General features: G+C 38.7%; 1 protein-coding gene across 2 annotated transcripts in view; it reads right to left on the reverse strand.

The window, feature by feature from the left end:
* The window catches only part of tecpr1b (tectonin beta-propeller repeat containing 1b), a 35885-nt gene that overhangs the window by 7830 nt on the left and 11751 nt on the right, over window positions 1-16304 (reverse strand). For both annotated transcript variants that reach the window (XM_077211645.1, XM_077211646.1), the window contains exons 9-15: window positions 12998-13128; window positions 12059-12486; window positions 10308-10384; window positions 9975-10130; window positions 8321-8470; window positions 5231-5388; window positions 3453-3580 (exon numbers count right to left, since the gene is read on the reverse strand). In XM_077211645.1, coding sequence (XP_077067760.1) covers window positions 3453-3580; window positions 5231-5388; window positions 8321-8470; window positions 9975-10130; window positions 10308-10384; window positions 12059-12486; window positions 12998-13128 — 1228 coding nt within the window. The remainder of the gene's footprint in view (window positions 1-3452; window positions 3581-5230; window positions 5389-8320; window positions 8471-9974; window positions 10131-10307; window positions 10385-12058; window positions 12487-12997; window positions 13129-16304) is intronic.

The raw sequence follows: 16304 nt of genomic DNA on the forward strand, positions 1-16304 counted from the left end.
TGCAACGAGCGAATGCAAAAAGTTTTGCAAGCGAACACAAAGTTTCTCGAGAACGCAAAAACATTAACTTATTTTTCCCTCCCATTTCATATTTTTTTCCCACCACCATGTCCCGTTTGGAGCTCTGCACAAATTGATGTGTGTATGCAAGAGTTGTGAATGTGATTCTAACATACTGTGCAGTATATAGCAGGGGTGAAACAATATATAGTGTCACGATATATCGCAATACAAAAACTAAACAATCTGTATCGTGGATAGTTAAAACCCAAAATAATTACTGTGTGAGAAAAAAGTTTTCAGAGTTTTAGTGTCAGTACTACATTAAACTACTATACATAACTTTGAATATAATATATAATAATGCAATGGGGGAATATTTATGGATCCTCATAATGCCAAATGTCTTATGTTACCAGTAAAACGTGGCCTACATTATTTTAAATGTATATAGTCAGTGACAGAGTGCAAGCATATTCATTCGTCTAAAATAATTCTGGATTTTCAGCTTCAGAATCATGAGTATTTTTGGTCACCATTGTCCTGTCCATTTGGTTATCAGCAACAAGTCCAAGTCTATTCATTTACACACACAATGTAAAACCAAATGTAGCATTTTAATCAAAAGTAAAATTTTATCATATGTCCTGGAGTATCGCAAAAATATCGTATCGTGAATTAAGTATTGGGATATGTATTGAAACGTGACATGAGGGTATCGTTACACCTCTAATATATACTGAATATCCCATCCTGATGCAAGGCTCAGCTCAGAACTACATCCTGGTCCAGGCTGGTTAATACTGGTTCGGTACTGGTCTAACTGGTGCACCAGCAGAACTGTCTTTCTAGTTAAGCCGGTTGACCAAGAAAGATTATCTGATGAAACCTCATGGGAACATCAGCACACCAGTGTCCAAAAACACAGCATATGCTCACCCAGCTAACAGTTGCGTTCTCTGAATGTTGGCTAACGTTTCTGACAATGTTCTCGCTAAGTTGTCTAAGCAACATTAATAGAGTGTTTGTTCAAAGCAATCTTGTCTTTAATAATGTTCTCAAAACATTACAACCCTCTACATCACTCACATATGCAAGTAAATTTCAATCTGGGTGACTAAATAACTGAGTTCATCTGGAATTATTCAGCTTTTAAGAACAAGCAGAAGATATGCCGGTTTCTACGGTAGTGGGCGGGACTAATGCACAAACGGCAATCTTATTGGACTCATCCCTGTTTTAATTTCAGCAAATCAGAGCGAACGAACGATGACAAGGTGATTAATATTCATGAACCCAGCAGCTCATGTGTTGATATTGTCATTATTTGTAGTAGAATTAGTAGTAGGATTATCTTTTAATAATAATTACTATTATCAATTACTATTATCTTTTTTTTTTTTTTACAGAAACACTGACTGACCAACAAAGCACCACCACCAGCCCTAAGTTCAGTCAAAATGACAAATATGCATTCATGCATGATTATCAAGTTTTAGTTATAATTACTAAAGTTCTATCATTAATGCTTGATTGTCATAATATAATGCTTTATTGACTGATTTTAAGAGTGTACATTTAGATATATAAAAATCTGTGTCATTTTACAATAATAAGCTAATTTGGTGGAATTATATACATACATACATACATACATATATATATATATATATATATATAAAATCAGTCTGGCGAGTAACCCAAAAAATGTATTAGCCAATGGCGATTCCTTTGCCAAGGTGTGCGAAGAGGGTTGCATTAGCACAAAAACATTATTATATATTGTTCATGGAATGTTTTTTTCTTGAAGCGTTTTAGTTTTACTTTTGAATATACTCTGAACATTCCGAAAATGTTTGCAAAATGGATTGTTATCTTTACGTTCACATAAACAAGAAAGTTTTAAACGTTCAGAGGACATTTAGAAATAAAATTCATATAACTTAATGGTAGGGCTGGACGATTTTGGCTAAAATCATAATCGCGATTAATCGAACAAGTTACCTCGATTACGATTATTGGAAAAAAAATCTTTCTCATGTGTCACTGGCAAGGCTTATACTGTAAATAAGGTCACGGTTATTTTTTTGAATGAAAGAATGCATAATCCTATCTTTGTGATTCTCTAATAAGGAAACGCACAGATAGCTTTTAATGCTTACTTATTAAATATTTCAAACAATTGAATCAAACAAAGCATACAATGCTTGAAATAAAAACGTCTTATAAAAAAGTGATTAAGTTTTAATGCAAAAAGAAAGTTTCCTAAAATTGTAGAAAATAGTTTTTTGTAAACAAAATAAAATTATTGTAAATATTGCCATCTTAAAAGTAAAATATAACTTGTATAAAACAAAAAAAACTAATCCTTTTCATATTGTGTAGCATTTGTAAATGCTTTTGTTATCGAAACCTGCTTTGTGGAGTGGAGGCACTTGTTGCTGGGCATTTGTCAGTCTCTCTCTTTTTCCGCGTGTTCGTTGGTACAAGCGGCTCCTGTTGCTGAGTTGACTCAGTGTTTGAGTTCCCTTTCACACAGAGATTCCGGAAAATACACGGATAAAGTGGCCCGGATTTGACCCGGGTTCGTTTGACTTTGGTTCATTCACACTGCCAGTGATTTTCCGGAATCAAGAGAGTGCGTTCACACAGACACACACAACCCACAAAGACACGTGACATGTCCCAGCGGCGTCTATAGTTTGCTTATGAGCTGCGATTTCTCTCGAGAAACCACGCTTGTGCATTTTTTTTCCTCTGATTCGATCATAAACTAGCGCATTACGAACCGTTTCACGCTGGCGAACGATCCCGGCTTAGCGCCATCATTACGACACGGCATTCATTATGGCTTTTGTTCACACAGCGCGCGTTCCGGGAGAACACGGCAATGTTACTATGTCCCCAACCTGGCATCAATCCCGGGTCGTGTTTGCGTTCACACAGAAGGTGTTTGTTCTGGCTATTTCCCGGGATCAACGCGCTGTGTGAAAGGGGCTCATGTTGTTTCAATGTCGCAGACTGGACGGGGCGGAGTTACGTGACTACACACGCGATAATATGTTTTAAGGGGAAAGTACATTAACACACATTGGGGGAATGTATTAATAATTCGGAAAAAAACGAAATAACCGACATGGTAAAATTACGTCGGTTATAGGCTCTGAATTTCGTTTTCGATTATTTTTCGATTAATCATCCAGACCTACTTAATGGAAACGTTAGCAAGACATTCTTAAAAACATATCTGTGTTAGCTGCCCAGACTGGGCAACATGGTGTCGGCCCAGATACGGCCCACATCTGGCACGCGTTGAATCCACATGTACCAGATGTGGGCCGAATCTGGGCCGACACTATGTTGCTGTCTGGCTGGGCATCGGAACTGGATGTAGGTCAGTGAGAGAGACAGGGTTAGCCGCATGCAGGGTTAGGGTTAGGGTGCATGTTTACCCGGAGCCGATGGTCCCCTGGCGGCCCCTGTGTAGACCCAGGCTGTGTGATCGTGACCGATCCCCCACACCACACCCAGACTGCTAGACTCCACACACAGCAGATGAGCAGGAACCTGACGCCAGAACCTGAGCCCACAGCAGGTACGCGGACAGACACATGAAGCATGCCAAGCCCAACAACAGACACACATTACAATGACAGACACACATTCACATTCACACACACCAAACCAAATCAAACACATTAAACAGTTGGGTGGCATGCAAGCTTAAATTATGAAATTATGAAACTCCAGCTCAAAACCTAGTGAGCTGCCTATCTGGACAGCAATTTAGGCTCGTATAATACAGGGGCCGTTTCAAAACGCAGTATTAATCTGCTTTATAAGCAGTGTCTGGGAGAAACTGACTACTGTTTGCAAATTTGGATGAAAAGGAATGTTTTCTTAATGTTCGCATAACCAAGAAAAACGTTTTTAAAACATTTGAAAATGGAAACTTTTGAAAGTTAAGAGAACATTCAGAAATAACATTTTCATACATTAATCTGATTATTAGCAAAACGTTCTTGGAACGTATTTTCGTTAGCTGGGATATAGCTAGTAAGATAGCAGCATACCTATAAGTTCACCATTATAGTTGCACCAAACTTAGATGTAAACTATTGCACTTCAAGCATGCTTAAAATTATACATTTCTAAACTAAAAGTGGGTTAAATTAGTCTCAAGAATTGTTGAGATAGTAGACTAGGAGTGCACTGATATTAGTGTACATAAAGTATACTTGTAAAATATGCTTCAACGTCATTTTACTTTACTTAATAAAAACTCGAAGTATAATTAAAATAAAATAATGGTTTAAATGACCAAACGCTACATGTACTTTACATTGCTATTTTTATTGTCATACTGTATTGCACAGTTTGTCAAGCAAGCTAAATGTCTTTCACATGTAGAGTCTGATTTGTTTCATTGAATAAATTCATGTCAATATACGTTTAGAAACAATGCACTGATTCAAGTCTCTTTCCAGAAAACCTCGTGCAATATTTTGTCTTTTAATAGAATATTTGTACTATATTTAATATTGCTTCTGTTTATCACTGTTTTTACTCGGTTTTCTCTTTTTAGTTATCTTAAGTAATGTATAAGACCAAGTTCATAGTTGTCACCCTCATCCATATGTATTCCCACAGAACCAGAGAAATATTATCAAGTTATCAATTATATCATCTTATAGTTTCATAAAAATGTATTGCCCTCTTACATCATTTAAAAAAAGAAAAAGCTACTTTCTTAGTAACTTGTAATTTAGTGAATTACTTGTTAAATTTTTTTTAGCTTGGCTAGTTTCAAAGTAGCTTCCCCAAAACTGCTTATAAAACACCTCTGGCCAAACTGAAAGACAGGATTGCACGTAATCCCACAATGCAGTGCGTTGAATGGAGATGGCAGGCGGAGTCTATAGAAAAGTCGTGAATTTATTCATGATAACATAATTCAATCTACTTTAAAATGAACTATTGTGCCCAATTTTTGTGTGTGCTACAAGCTTTCAATAAATATTGTGTTGTTAGCTTAGCAACATGCTAATGCCAAACTCTATTGAAATCAGTTGTGAGTCGAGTCTCCTGTTTGCTTTGCTTGACGAGCTCTATTTGTGTGGCATGTGAAGGTGCTGTCGATGTAGACAGCAAACAGAGAAGCAGTTAACTAGGTTTAGAACAGAGATATAGTGAGAGAAAAAGACAGACAGACAGAGCGGGATGTTCTTACATGTGATCGCAGGGCAAGTACTGCGCCGGAGCCTCCAGGCTGGGTGACGGCTCGTGCACCATGACATCACCTTTACATGTCACAGCCCACAGCGCCTGTTTGGATGGATGGTCTCCAAGACCCCTGGACTCACAACACGACTCGTTCAACAGAGACAGCTGCAAAGATCACACACAAAAACATGCTGTTACTCTTGAAATCTCATTTTCTTTGTGCAAATATAAATTATTTTTTTCCTTTGATTTTGGGCAGAGAAGAATTTATTCGTTGTTTTTTCTGCGCTGACAAAGAAAATCCACTTTTATGTACTTCCAAAGGTTTGAGGACTCGCGCTCAAATTGATAAGGAAAAACAGACGCCATCATTATTGTTCGTATAACAAGTGCTGAAGAAGATCCAGAGCTGAAATTTTAAGATAAGATAAGATAAGATAATAAAAACTTTATTGTCTATCACAAGTGACAGAAATTTGTCTTTGACCAGACAGGCTCAGATAACATAAAAACAATTTAAAAAACACATACAAAAACATGGATACACTCAAGACAATTAGCCCCATTAGCTGTTTATATCATCAGCTGCAGATATATGTATTCTATATATGGTTATTCAATATAGTAATAGCCGTGGGAATGAAATAATTTTTATATATGTTTTTCCTTGCAAGTGGGACTCTGTAACGTCGACCTGATGGCATTAACTGAAAAGATTGGTTTAGGGGGTGGGTGAGATCCAGTGTGATTGTAGTGGCTTTCCTCAATACTGACCGGGTATAAAGTTCCGTTAAGGGAATTTGAGGGGAGCCTACTATCTTAGTGGTCTGATTTATTATTGGTGCAAGTTTGTTTTTTTTCTTGACGGTAAGGGCATTATACCAGGCTGAAATATTGAAAGTGAGTATGGATTCAGTGAGTGACCGGTAGACCCTAGTTAAAATGTCCTTGCTCACACTAAAATCTCTAAGTTTCCTCAGCAGGTGTAAGTGCTGCTGGGCTTTCTTATACACAGCGTGCTCAGCGTGCTGTGAGAAAGACAGAGATGTGTCCATCTCTGTCCCAAGGTATTTAAAAACATTGAATTGTTCAACTGGCTGTCCATTGATGCTGAGGGGTTGAAACATTTGCTGTGTATTCTTGGTTTCCCTGCTCTGACAGCACAGCTCCTTGGTTTTATCTATGTTAAGCTCCAAGGAAATTTCTTGGAATGTTGTGACCAGATTATAAACTCTCTGATGGTAACTTTTCCTCTGCTTTTAATACTGTACATATACACACACTTCTGCAACATCTAGTCGAGCTTGGTGGTATTCAGACAGTGCCTTGGTATCAGACAAGTGGGCTACTAAGGCCATATCATCGGCACACTTAAAGAAAGATTCCATCTCTGTTACAAGATATATTGTTTTGTGTAAACAGAGAAAAGAGCAGGAGATAAAACACATCTTTGGGGGAGCCCAGTGCTTAAAAGCTGTTTCCTAGAATTAAAACCGTTCACACGCACCTGTTGTGGTCTGTCCTGTAAAAAGTTCTTAATCCATAAAAATTAATATTGGGTGGACCTGAAGCTCGACTAGATGTTGCAGAAGTGTGTGTATATGTACAGTATTAAAAGCAGAGGAAAAGTCCATAAATAAAATCCTAGTGTGGGTGTGTAGTGAGTCCAGCTGTCTGGTATTAAATATAGTAATGGACACACACTGTAAGCGGTAGACCAATCACAACATACTGGGTCACACGGGGCAACGTTTGCGCAACATTTTGCTACGGTTTCTGGGTTGAAAGACATGTTTCCTGGAAAAGGTGTGAAACGGGGTTTGAGATACGTTTTCTCTTGGTTGGTGGGTGTGTCGAAAATACCAGACCAATCGGCAGCAACATGCATATAAACCACGCCGTATTAAAGAGACAGCTCGCACAATGGGTCCAAGTAAAGTCGTTTACAAATGTGTCTGCTGCAGCTCGGTATACGCAACAATTGAAGGTATTATGAGACATGTTTATCGTAAGAGTTTTATAGTAAAAATATAGCATATCAACAGTGATCAGCAATAATGATAAGCCTAATACTCACAAACCAAATAATACGGTCATGTAGATCATAACACAGTCTCGGAGGTAAGAAGTGGATTATCCTTCACCTGAAATGTTTGTCTTTTCATCATGAAATGCGAGGCAAATGTTGGATTGGATCACAATAATTAGGAACCACAGTTTCCACAAGTCCCTTCACGTTCACTCGATTGGGATGTTCTCTTTTATTCTGGAAGGCATTGACTTTAACATCGAGCGTATTTTGCAGTATTAAACACGTATTTATACCGATTTCATCAGGCTCAGAAAAGTCATCAAAAAGAACACAAAGAGTAGACCAATCACAACAGACTGAGTCACCTGACCAATCAGAGCAGAGTAGACCAATCACAACAGACTGAGTCACCTGACCAATCAGAGCAGAGTAGACCAATCACAACAGACTGGGTCACCTGACCAATCAGAGCAGAGTAGACCAATCACAACAGACTGGGTCACCTGACCAATCAGAGCAGAGTAGACCAATCACAACAGACTGGGTCACCTGACCAATCAGAGCAGAGTAGACCAATCACAACAGACTGAGTCACCTGACCAATCAGAGCAGAGTAGACCAATCACAACAGACTGGGTCACCTGACCAATCAGAGCAGAGTAGACCAATCACAACAGACTGGGTCACCTGACCAATCAGAGCAGAGTAGACCAATCACAACAGACTGAGTCACCTGACCAATCAGAGCAGAGTAGACCAATCACAATATAGGAGGCTCTCAGGAAGGAGAGGTTTAGAGACTGAATCCTTTATCAAACCGGTTCAGACTCTGTGATGCTGCAATGTATCTTATTATGTGTTTTTTTACCTTGCATGTAAACCTATTGTAGAAAACCTCCAAAACAAATTTATGAACCTTTAAAATAGCATAATAGGCGCACTTTAAAGAAGATTATGCAAATACAGGATCATGGCTGGTAAGATGTAAGATTGTATGCATTTTGTGTGTTTTATGTCACAGAGATCCTTTTTTATCCAAATGTGCTGATCATAAGGGCTTTTTACCCAAGTACTGAAGTCTTGTTGTGACGGAGTAGCCAGTAAGATGGGGCTTCTCTGCCTGGTCCTCTCGGCTGTGTACACCGCCATAGTGTACAGAGAGTCCCTCAACACGGGCACCAGGGCCGTCACCTCCTTTATCACAGCATACAGATACTGACACACACATCAGCACAGTTATGGGATTAAATTACAGTCTCATATCTTCAACAACACAAACAAATTTTGGTCATCATTTGTAATGACATTCATTGAAAGAGTCCACAAACTGTCATAATTTAATTTTTCTTTTGTACTCTTCTTTTAAAAATGTAGCCAACATGTGTTTGTTTCTTATTCTTATTTTTTAGCAATATTAAATTGTATTTTTTTTTAACAAAAAGCCCTTCTAGGGACAAGTGTCGTGAATTAGCTCTAGCTAAAAACACTATGATACATACATCAGATGACTGTTAAAGCTTATCTATGTTATTTGTATCTGTCCCTATCTAAATAAACGTACTTACTTACTTACTTGATTACTACACACCCATGTGAAAAAAAGTCCATTTAACTGTACTGAACTTCAAATCTTTAATATCTGATTGATAAAATAAAATAATATGAATGAAATAAAAGCCAATTAAGTGCACTTTAAGTGAGTACATATTTGTGACACATTTGTTTCTTAACACACTTACCTCTGGTGCTCTTCGGTCATTCTCGAAAAATGTTACATTTAAAAAAAAAAAAATTTAAAAACGTTTTTTAATTGATCGGAATGGTACAAAACTTGGTAAACGTTTTGCCACTTGCTAAGTAAACACACACAAAAAAAATGATGGACGTTATTTGAAAAGGTAAAATGGTCCTGAAAAAAAATAGTCACACTTGTGATCCTCGAGGTAAAAAATGACGGCATTGGAAATGAATGGGAGACGAATTTCATCTAGTGGAAACGTTTGGTACTGCGGCCAAAAAAAATCTGACTGAAAGCTCATTTTCTGAGATATCAACCTCAAATTTGGAACACAACTCGTTTAGATTTATGGATTTGATTTTCTTGCAGTTTTATAGTAAAATGTGTTTTTGAAAATATATATTTCATATAAAAAATTTAAATAGTATTTTTGTGCATTTTGCTCGAAGCATATGCTCGAAAAGTAAATGGATTTTAAATACAGCGTAAATATAATTTAGTAACATAAAATCCCCTAAAAATACAAAATATGGATTACAAAAATTTTTTTTCCCACTTTATTACGACGATAGTTCACTTTAGACATTCTACTAACTATAATTAACTTTTTTAACTACATGTCAACTAACTGGCATTAGTGTATTAGTAGACTGTTAGGTTCGGGTTAGGAGAATAAGTTGACTTGTAGTTGCCAAGTTACTTATAGTCAGCAGAATATTTGTTGGGGAGCATCAAAGTAAAGAGTTAGCAGATATTAAGCAGACAGTCTATTAATACTCTAATGCCAGTTAGTTGACATGTAGTTGCAAAGTTACTTATAGTTAGTAGAATGTCTGAAGTGGACTATCGATATAAAGTGTTACCAAAAACATTAACAAACTAAAATATAGACATGCAATGAGCAACAGAGGAGGACTTTAAAAAAAGTGCACTTTATAGTAATAATAAGGGGACAAGGGCACTCCGCTCCCGGTATGTTACCTTCTTCTCCAGGTGGTGAGTGTAGTAGATGTAAAGTATGTCTCCTGTCTGAGCTCCGGCACCGGTGACCTGCTCCAGCGTCACACTGACATCCTCCCACTCATGAGGAGGCCAGTACCTCCACCAACACATACGACCTGTCGTCACACGCACGGACTGACACACACACACACACACACACACACACACACACACACACACACACACACACACACACACACACACACACACACACACACACACACACACACACACACACACACACACACACACACACAATGATTTGAGATCCACCATTGACTTATTCTCTCATGTGCCGCTCACAGTGCTCACCTTCTCTACGGCGGCTCCTGGTTCTGTGTGTGGAGCATCGAGAGCAGGGGTGATGGCTGGAGAGAGCGGCCCGGTATCTGAGAGAGTCAAACACAGTAGAGACTTGCTTTTATATCACCGAACCTCCCTGCCAATTTCTTTGATTATTTTTTTAAATATAATTAAGGGAGTGACATCATTCACCCCTTACACTTCCGTTCAAAAGATTATTTAATGTTTTGGAAGACGTCAAAAAAGATGCATTTTTATTTGATCAAAAATACTGTAAAAATAGTAGGTTACACTTTATTTTAAGGTGTCATTGTTACAGTGCAATTATATATTTAAGTACTGAGTAATATTAAGTAACTACATGTACGTACTCTGGTGTTAGGGTAGGATTAGGATTTGGTTTAGGGTTAGTTGCATGTAATTATGCATAATTTACTGTTATTACTATGGTAAGTACATGTAAATTATGTAACAAGGACACTGTAAAATAAAGTGCTACCAAATAGTAATATTGTGAAATATTATTACAATTTAAAAAAAGGTTTCTACTGTAATGTATTTTCAAATCTAATATATTCCTGTGATCAAAGCTGAATTTTCAGCATCATTACTCCAGACTTCAGTGTCACATGATCCTTCAGAAATCATTATAATATGATGATTTGATCCTTAAGAAACATTTCTGATTATTATCAATGTTGAAAGCAGTTGTACTGCGCAGTATTTCTGTGGAAACCATTTTTTTCAGGATTCTTTGATGAACAGAAAGTGCAAAAAAAAAAAAACTGCATTTCTTTGAAATAGAAAGCTTTTGTAACATTATAAATCTTTACTGGCACTTTTGATCAGTGTAATGCATTCCCAGACTGCAACATAGTGTCGGCTCAGATCCGGGCCACATCTGGTACATGTGGATTAAACGCGTGCCAGATGTAGCCCAGATCTGGGCCCACTCTAATGCTGAATAAAATAATTTCTTTCAAAAAGTTTTAATGGGGATGTGCATTGTCCCTGATAAGCTCAATATTTCAACTCTCAGCATTAAAAACAGATCTTAAATGTGCAACAATATTGACTGTGAATGTTGTGCAGTGTGATGATTTTTTTACTAGTCAAGGCCATTACTAACCATTTCTGCAATGGCCTTTATCCCCAAAACATTATGAATATAAAATCTAGCCATTAAAATCGAATGTCAAATTCCTTATCTCTCATATCTAATTCATGTCCATATTCAAATGTGGCACATGATCGATTATGAGGCGCATGATAACCTGTGCTGTATGGCATCATTAATGTCATACATTTTGATGCGGCATTCTTGAATATATACCATTGTGAAACTGAATATAGTGTATGTGTTGAATAAACTTTTAAGTTGTCTTTAATCTTGGCAGCCTCGGTCAATTGAGCCATTTGCACATTATGACAAACCGGTTACACTTTACTTAAAGCCTTTATATACACAACGCATTATAAAAGTATTAATTATGCCCTGTAATGCACTGTATGATCTCATGAATCTCATTGTTACATCTTTAGAAAGTATAGTGCATTAAAACAACCAATTTCAAAAGTAACAAGAATTCTGCAAATATTAAAAATGCATTTGAACTTTGGTTATAATTATTTATGAAAAGATATAACGCATTAGCCAACATCAATACCTATAATGCATTATACATAGAGGCTTCAAGTAAAGTGTTGGGAATGACACGAGGGGGAGTAAATGATGAACTATCCCTTTAACTGGGTTGCACCTGAGGTGTTAAACCAGTCGACATGTGATCTGGAATGGATGTCACATCCTCCACCGGTTACCCAGGCCCAGGGCGGCGTGTCCTCCTGCTCTACCGTGTTGTGCTGCAGCTCGATGGGATACGTGGCCACTGAGCTCCTGGGAACCGAGGCCTTCATCTCCTCCAGGTCTACATTGCTCCACGGTGTCGGGACAGAGGAAACGGACTCTTGGCCGGTCACCTGGTCTCCCTCAGGTACATTGGGAGGCACTGTTGGGTCGTGTAGTGGAGCGGAGCGTTCCGACACCAGCGCAGAGATAAAGCTGTCACTCGTGATCTTGGGAACACGTGGCTTCGGGATGTCCGTGTCATCACAGCCAAGAACGGATCCCTGGGAAGGAGCGGTGACCTCACCACCGAACACACCGGCATCACTGTGCACACGGACACTGGGAAAGACACAGAGCTAGTCAGAGCACTGACAGGCACAGCGCCGTCTGCTGGACGGACGTGAAATATAAGGATCCTGCTGTGCTAGTGTTGCCCAACATCCCATCAATAAAGCTCAAGTGACCCTTCATCAACACCAAAGCAGAAATGTGTTACTTTTGGGGGGCGGGGGGCACATACAGTACACTATTATAGTAATGAACACAACTTTCACATGCAAGTAATTGACAGATAAACTGTGTGTTCCTATTTCAGTGTTGTTGTTCAGTTGTGGATATATTTTCAGCAAACCGTTATATGAAACAGTAGGCATTATAGGGTTAAACAATTGATTGAACGTGAAAGATTGAACGTGCTAAGATGTTAAATGAAAATTAACTGTTTTAATTAACTGAAGCTTTTATAGCCCTAATATTTCTACTTTAAAGTCATAAGTTCTGTTTTCTAGGTCCCCTCTGAATCCTGTTTAAATGTCGGGAATCACTGTTCTGTACAGTGTTTTTCCACTACCTGGAATGATTTATGCTTTTGCTGCTATCAAGCTGGGCTGACACTGCGACCCATGACCTTCCGGTGACCTCTGTTTCTGTCACGCCATGACGAAAATACACGGTCCGGTCATCGCTGCCAACACCCCAAACCTGCGTCACAGAAAAACACACATAAAATATTGATTTTATTTCTATATATATATATATATATATATACATATATGTATATATCACATCACATCAACAGCCGTCTCTTTTCTGTGTTTTTACATATCTTCTTCAAGCTGAGATATCAAAACATTTAAGATAAAATCACTCTGAGTCATTTCTCATGTATCCTCTAAACATTAAAAGCAAAGTATCATTAAGTTTCATTAAAAGCCTCTATTTTAGTAACTTCACTGATTTACACACAAGCACGCACGCACAAAAGGCTTTTGAATGGTACATTGAAAGTTTACATTGAAAGTACAACTACATATAGTTTACATTGAAAGTTTGGAGAGGGTCTGACTAATGGATATTATGGTTATTATAAATATACGATCGCAGAATGCTTGATCGACCCATCTCAATAATACACAATATAATAAAATCAACTGCATTATAATGAATTTGGCATCAGAAAATCATCATGCTATGAGACGATCTTTTAATCTTTTCTTTTTATGTGCTGACATAGTTCTCATAGACAGGATATTGTTTCTGATTAAGTCAAATTGAGGAACAGGTTCAAAATATGAGTGTCGCAGCTGAGCTGAACACACGGTCCAAGCGGTTTGTAATAAAATGTGAAGTATGGAATGGCGGAGTGCGGCCAAACTCAAATTAGACGCTCCCATATGGCTGTGCGCGGGTGAAAGCATTGGAGGTGTATATATATGGCTGGGCTGAGCCAGGCGGTCTAAGGGTCAAGTTACAGAGAGAGAGATGCAGAGAGAAGGTTTGCATCGCTTGCAAACTCCACACTGAGACTCAGTGGCTCTAGTAATCAACACCCACGGACACCCAACTCCACCAGACCTTACATTCCGGTCCTGGCGGGAAGGAGGAGCCGGTGTGAGCTGGAGAAGCTGATTGGACGATGGATGTTTGTGCGTATAAACATGGACAGTAAATACAGTCGGGCTGTTGTGCTGGGTGCACATATTGGTCTGAGGATCTAATGATGGTTAATCCACAGCAGATGGGTGTCCCCCAAGGGCAAGTACTGGGACCCCTAGAGGTGTCCACACAGGAGAAAATGATTATTACAATATCACCAGATGAAATATGATATCAGCAACAGCGATTGTGAGTGCAATGAACTGGAAAGCTATCCAAATTGATTCATCACTTGTTAGTGAAGTTTGCGAAGGAAAAGATCACTATTATTATCGCTCGTACTTGGGGTAAATGATTTGAACAAACCCAGAACCCTAACTATTAAACATATTTCGCCCTGCACTTTTTGCACTACTGATAAGATGATACCTCAGATCATGTGGCTTGCTAAGATTACTTTTCCAAGTGATATGACTTTTGATTTTCACCTGGTGGACAGTGACATCACGTCGTGTTTTTGGTTCGTTTAGATGTCTTTGGTCCGTGTTGCAATCATTAATCAGTCAAACCTCACCGGAGTTCGTTCTACCATTAGTCCGTGGCGATTACGTTATAGGTATGTGTGTGCGAAGGATCCGCCTTCTTTCATTTGGAAATCTTCTCCAATTCATTTCTCCTCATGAGTGCGTTGCATTCAGACATCCATGAGTGAAAACATGAACACACTGGAGGAGCTGAGAAAATGAAGTTGTATGAAACAAGACACTGACACTGTTTTTCATGTTTAAAGGAGCATTCGGCAACTCTAGCTATTTCTTTGCTGATTTTCACTTTTGTTGTCACGTGTTTTGTCAACGAGCTCCCCATACAGCTGTGAGGCGTACATTTCTCAACAATGTTGTAAGAAAACTCACTTACGGCCCCTCCTCCCCCTTTCTACCGCTGCTCATGTGCATTTGTTATTATCGGAGCTGGCCAACTTTATCATGTGGAGCTATGTCTACCGAGGTGGGTAATCCATCATACAGATTGAGGGCGGCGTGTGTGTTTATGTCGAATTGCCGTAAAGCATTTTGTGTTTCTCGCTCGTTCTCGCTTCTCACGAGACTTCCTATTTCCAACTTACCGGGACGTTAATCCGCATGTTGCAAGGTTGGTTTTCCGCCTAGGACCGCTGGGGGGAGCGGGGAAAGTCTCCATTCCCACCAGAACAGGTTATTAAACCATCCAAATGATTTCTAAACGGTTTTATTAAGCTGAAATAGTTGCCGAATGCCCCTTTAATACGGTAAAGCTGCTTGATTTAAAGCAATCTATTGTATAAAGTGCTATAAATGTATCGTGACTTTGCTAGAGTGGCGAATTGCAGAGCTCATGAAAACATATGCTTTTCTTATGCTTTATTAAAAAATGCTTGCTGTTTTCTCAATTTTATTAGGTGTTTATTTTGTTAATGAGAGGAAAGTGTGCATCCCATATTTAAATATTCATCTAAACGTTGCTCTCAGCAGTGTGGGTGGCGTCAAAACTCACATTTAATCCCCAAAATTACATATTTAAATGTTTTTTCCTTGAATTGTTTTTCGTCATGCCTTTATATAGCTTGAATGTAACTACAATAATAATAATAATATTAATAATTTGTTACATTTATATAGAGCTTTTCTGGGTACTCAAAGCGCTTTACATGGAAGGGGGAATCTCCTCAACCACCACCAATGTGCAGCATCCACCTGGATGATGTGACGGCAGCCATAGTGCGCCAGAACGCCCACCACACACAGCTTACTGGTGGAGAGGAGACAGTGGTGAAGCCAATAAGTATATATATATAGGGATGATTAGGAAGCCATGATGGACAGCGGCCAAGAGGCAAATTTGGCCCGGATGCCGGGGTTACACCCCTATTTTGCCTCAAAATACACCTTTGCCTCATTTAGTAGACACATATCTATGAATAGGCAAATTAGCCCCGCCTCCACTCACTCACACCAGCTCAGAGATCCAGAAACACCAGCGATTTCAAACCGCGTTTTTGAGACTGTCTTTGGTTCACTGCAGTTTTAAGGGGAAAATACTCAGCAATGGTGTTGACTTATGAATTTGCACATGGTTTGTCTTAAAGCATATTAAAAACACCACATAGACGTATAAACAACATTAAAAGCTTGATTTTCACCAAAGGGGGATTTTAAGGCCCCCCAATCATGTCAAAGACAAAATTCGAGGGCCCCCTTACATGATGTCAGTTTACATGTTTACATGTTACAGTATACGGACCA

This window comes from Siphateles boraxobius, unplaced genomic scaffold (assembly GCF_051911475.1).
Source record: "Siphateles boraxobius isolate OS27281-9 unplaced genomic scaffold, OSU_SipBor_1 66, whole genome shotgun sequence".
Lineage (NCBI taxonomy): Eukaryota > Metazoa > Chordata > Actinopteri > Cypriniformes > Leuciscidae > Siphateles > Siphateles boraxobius.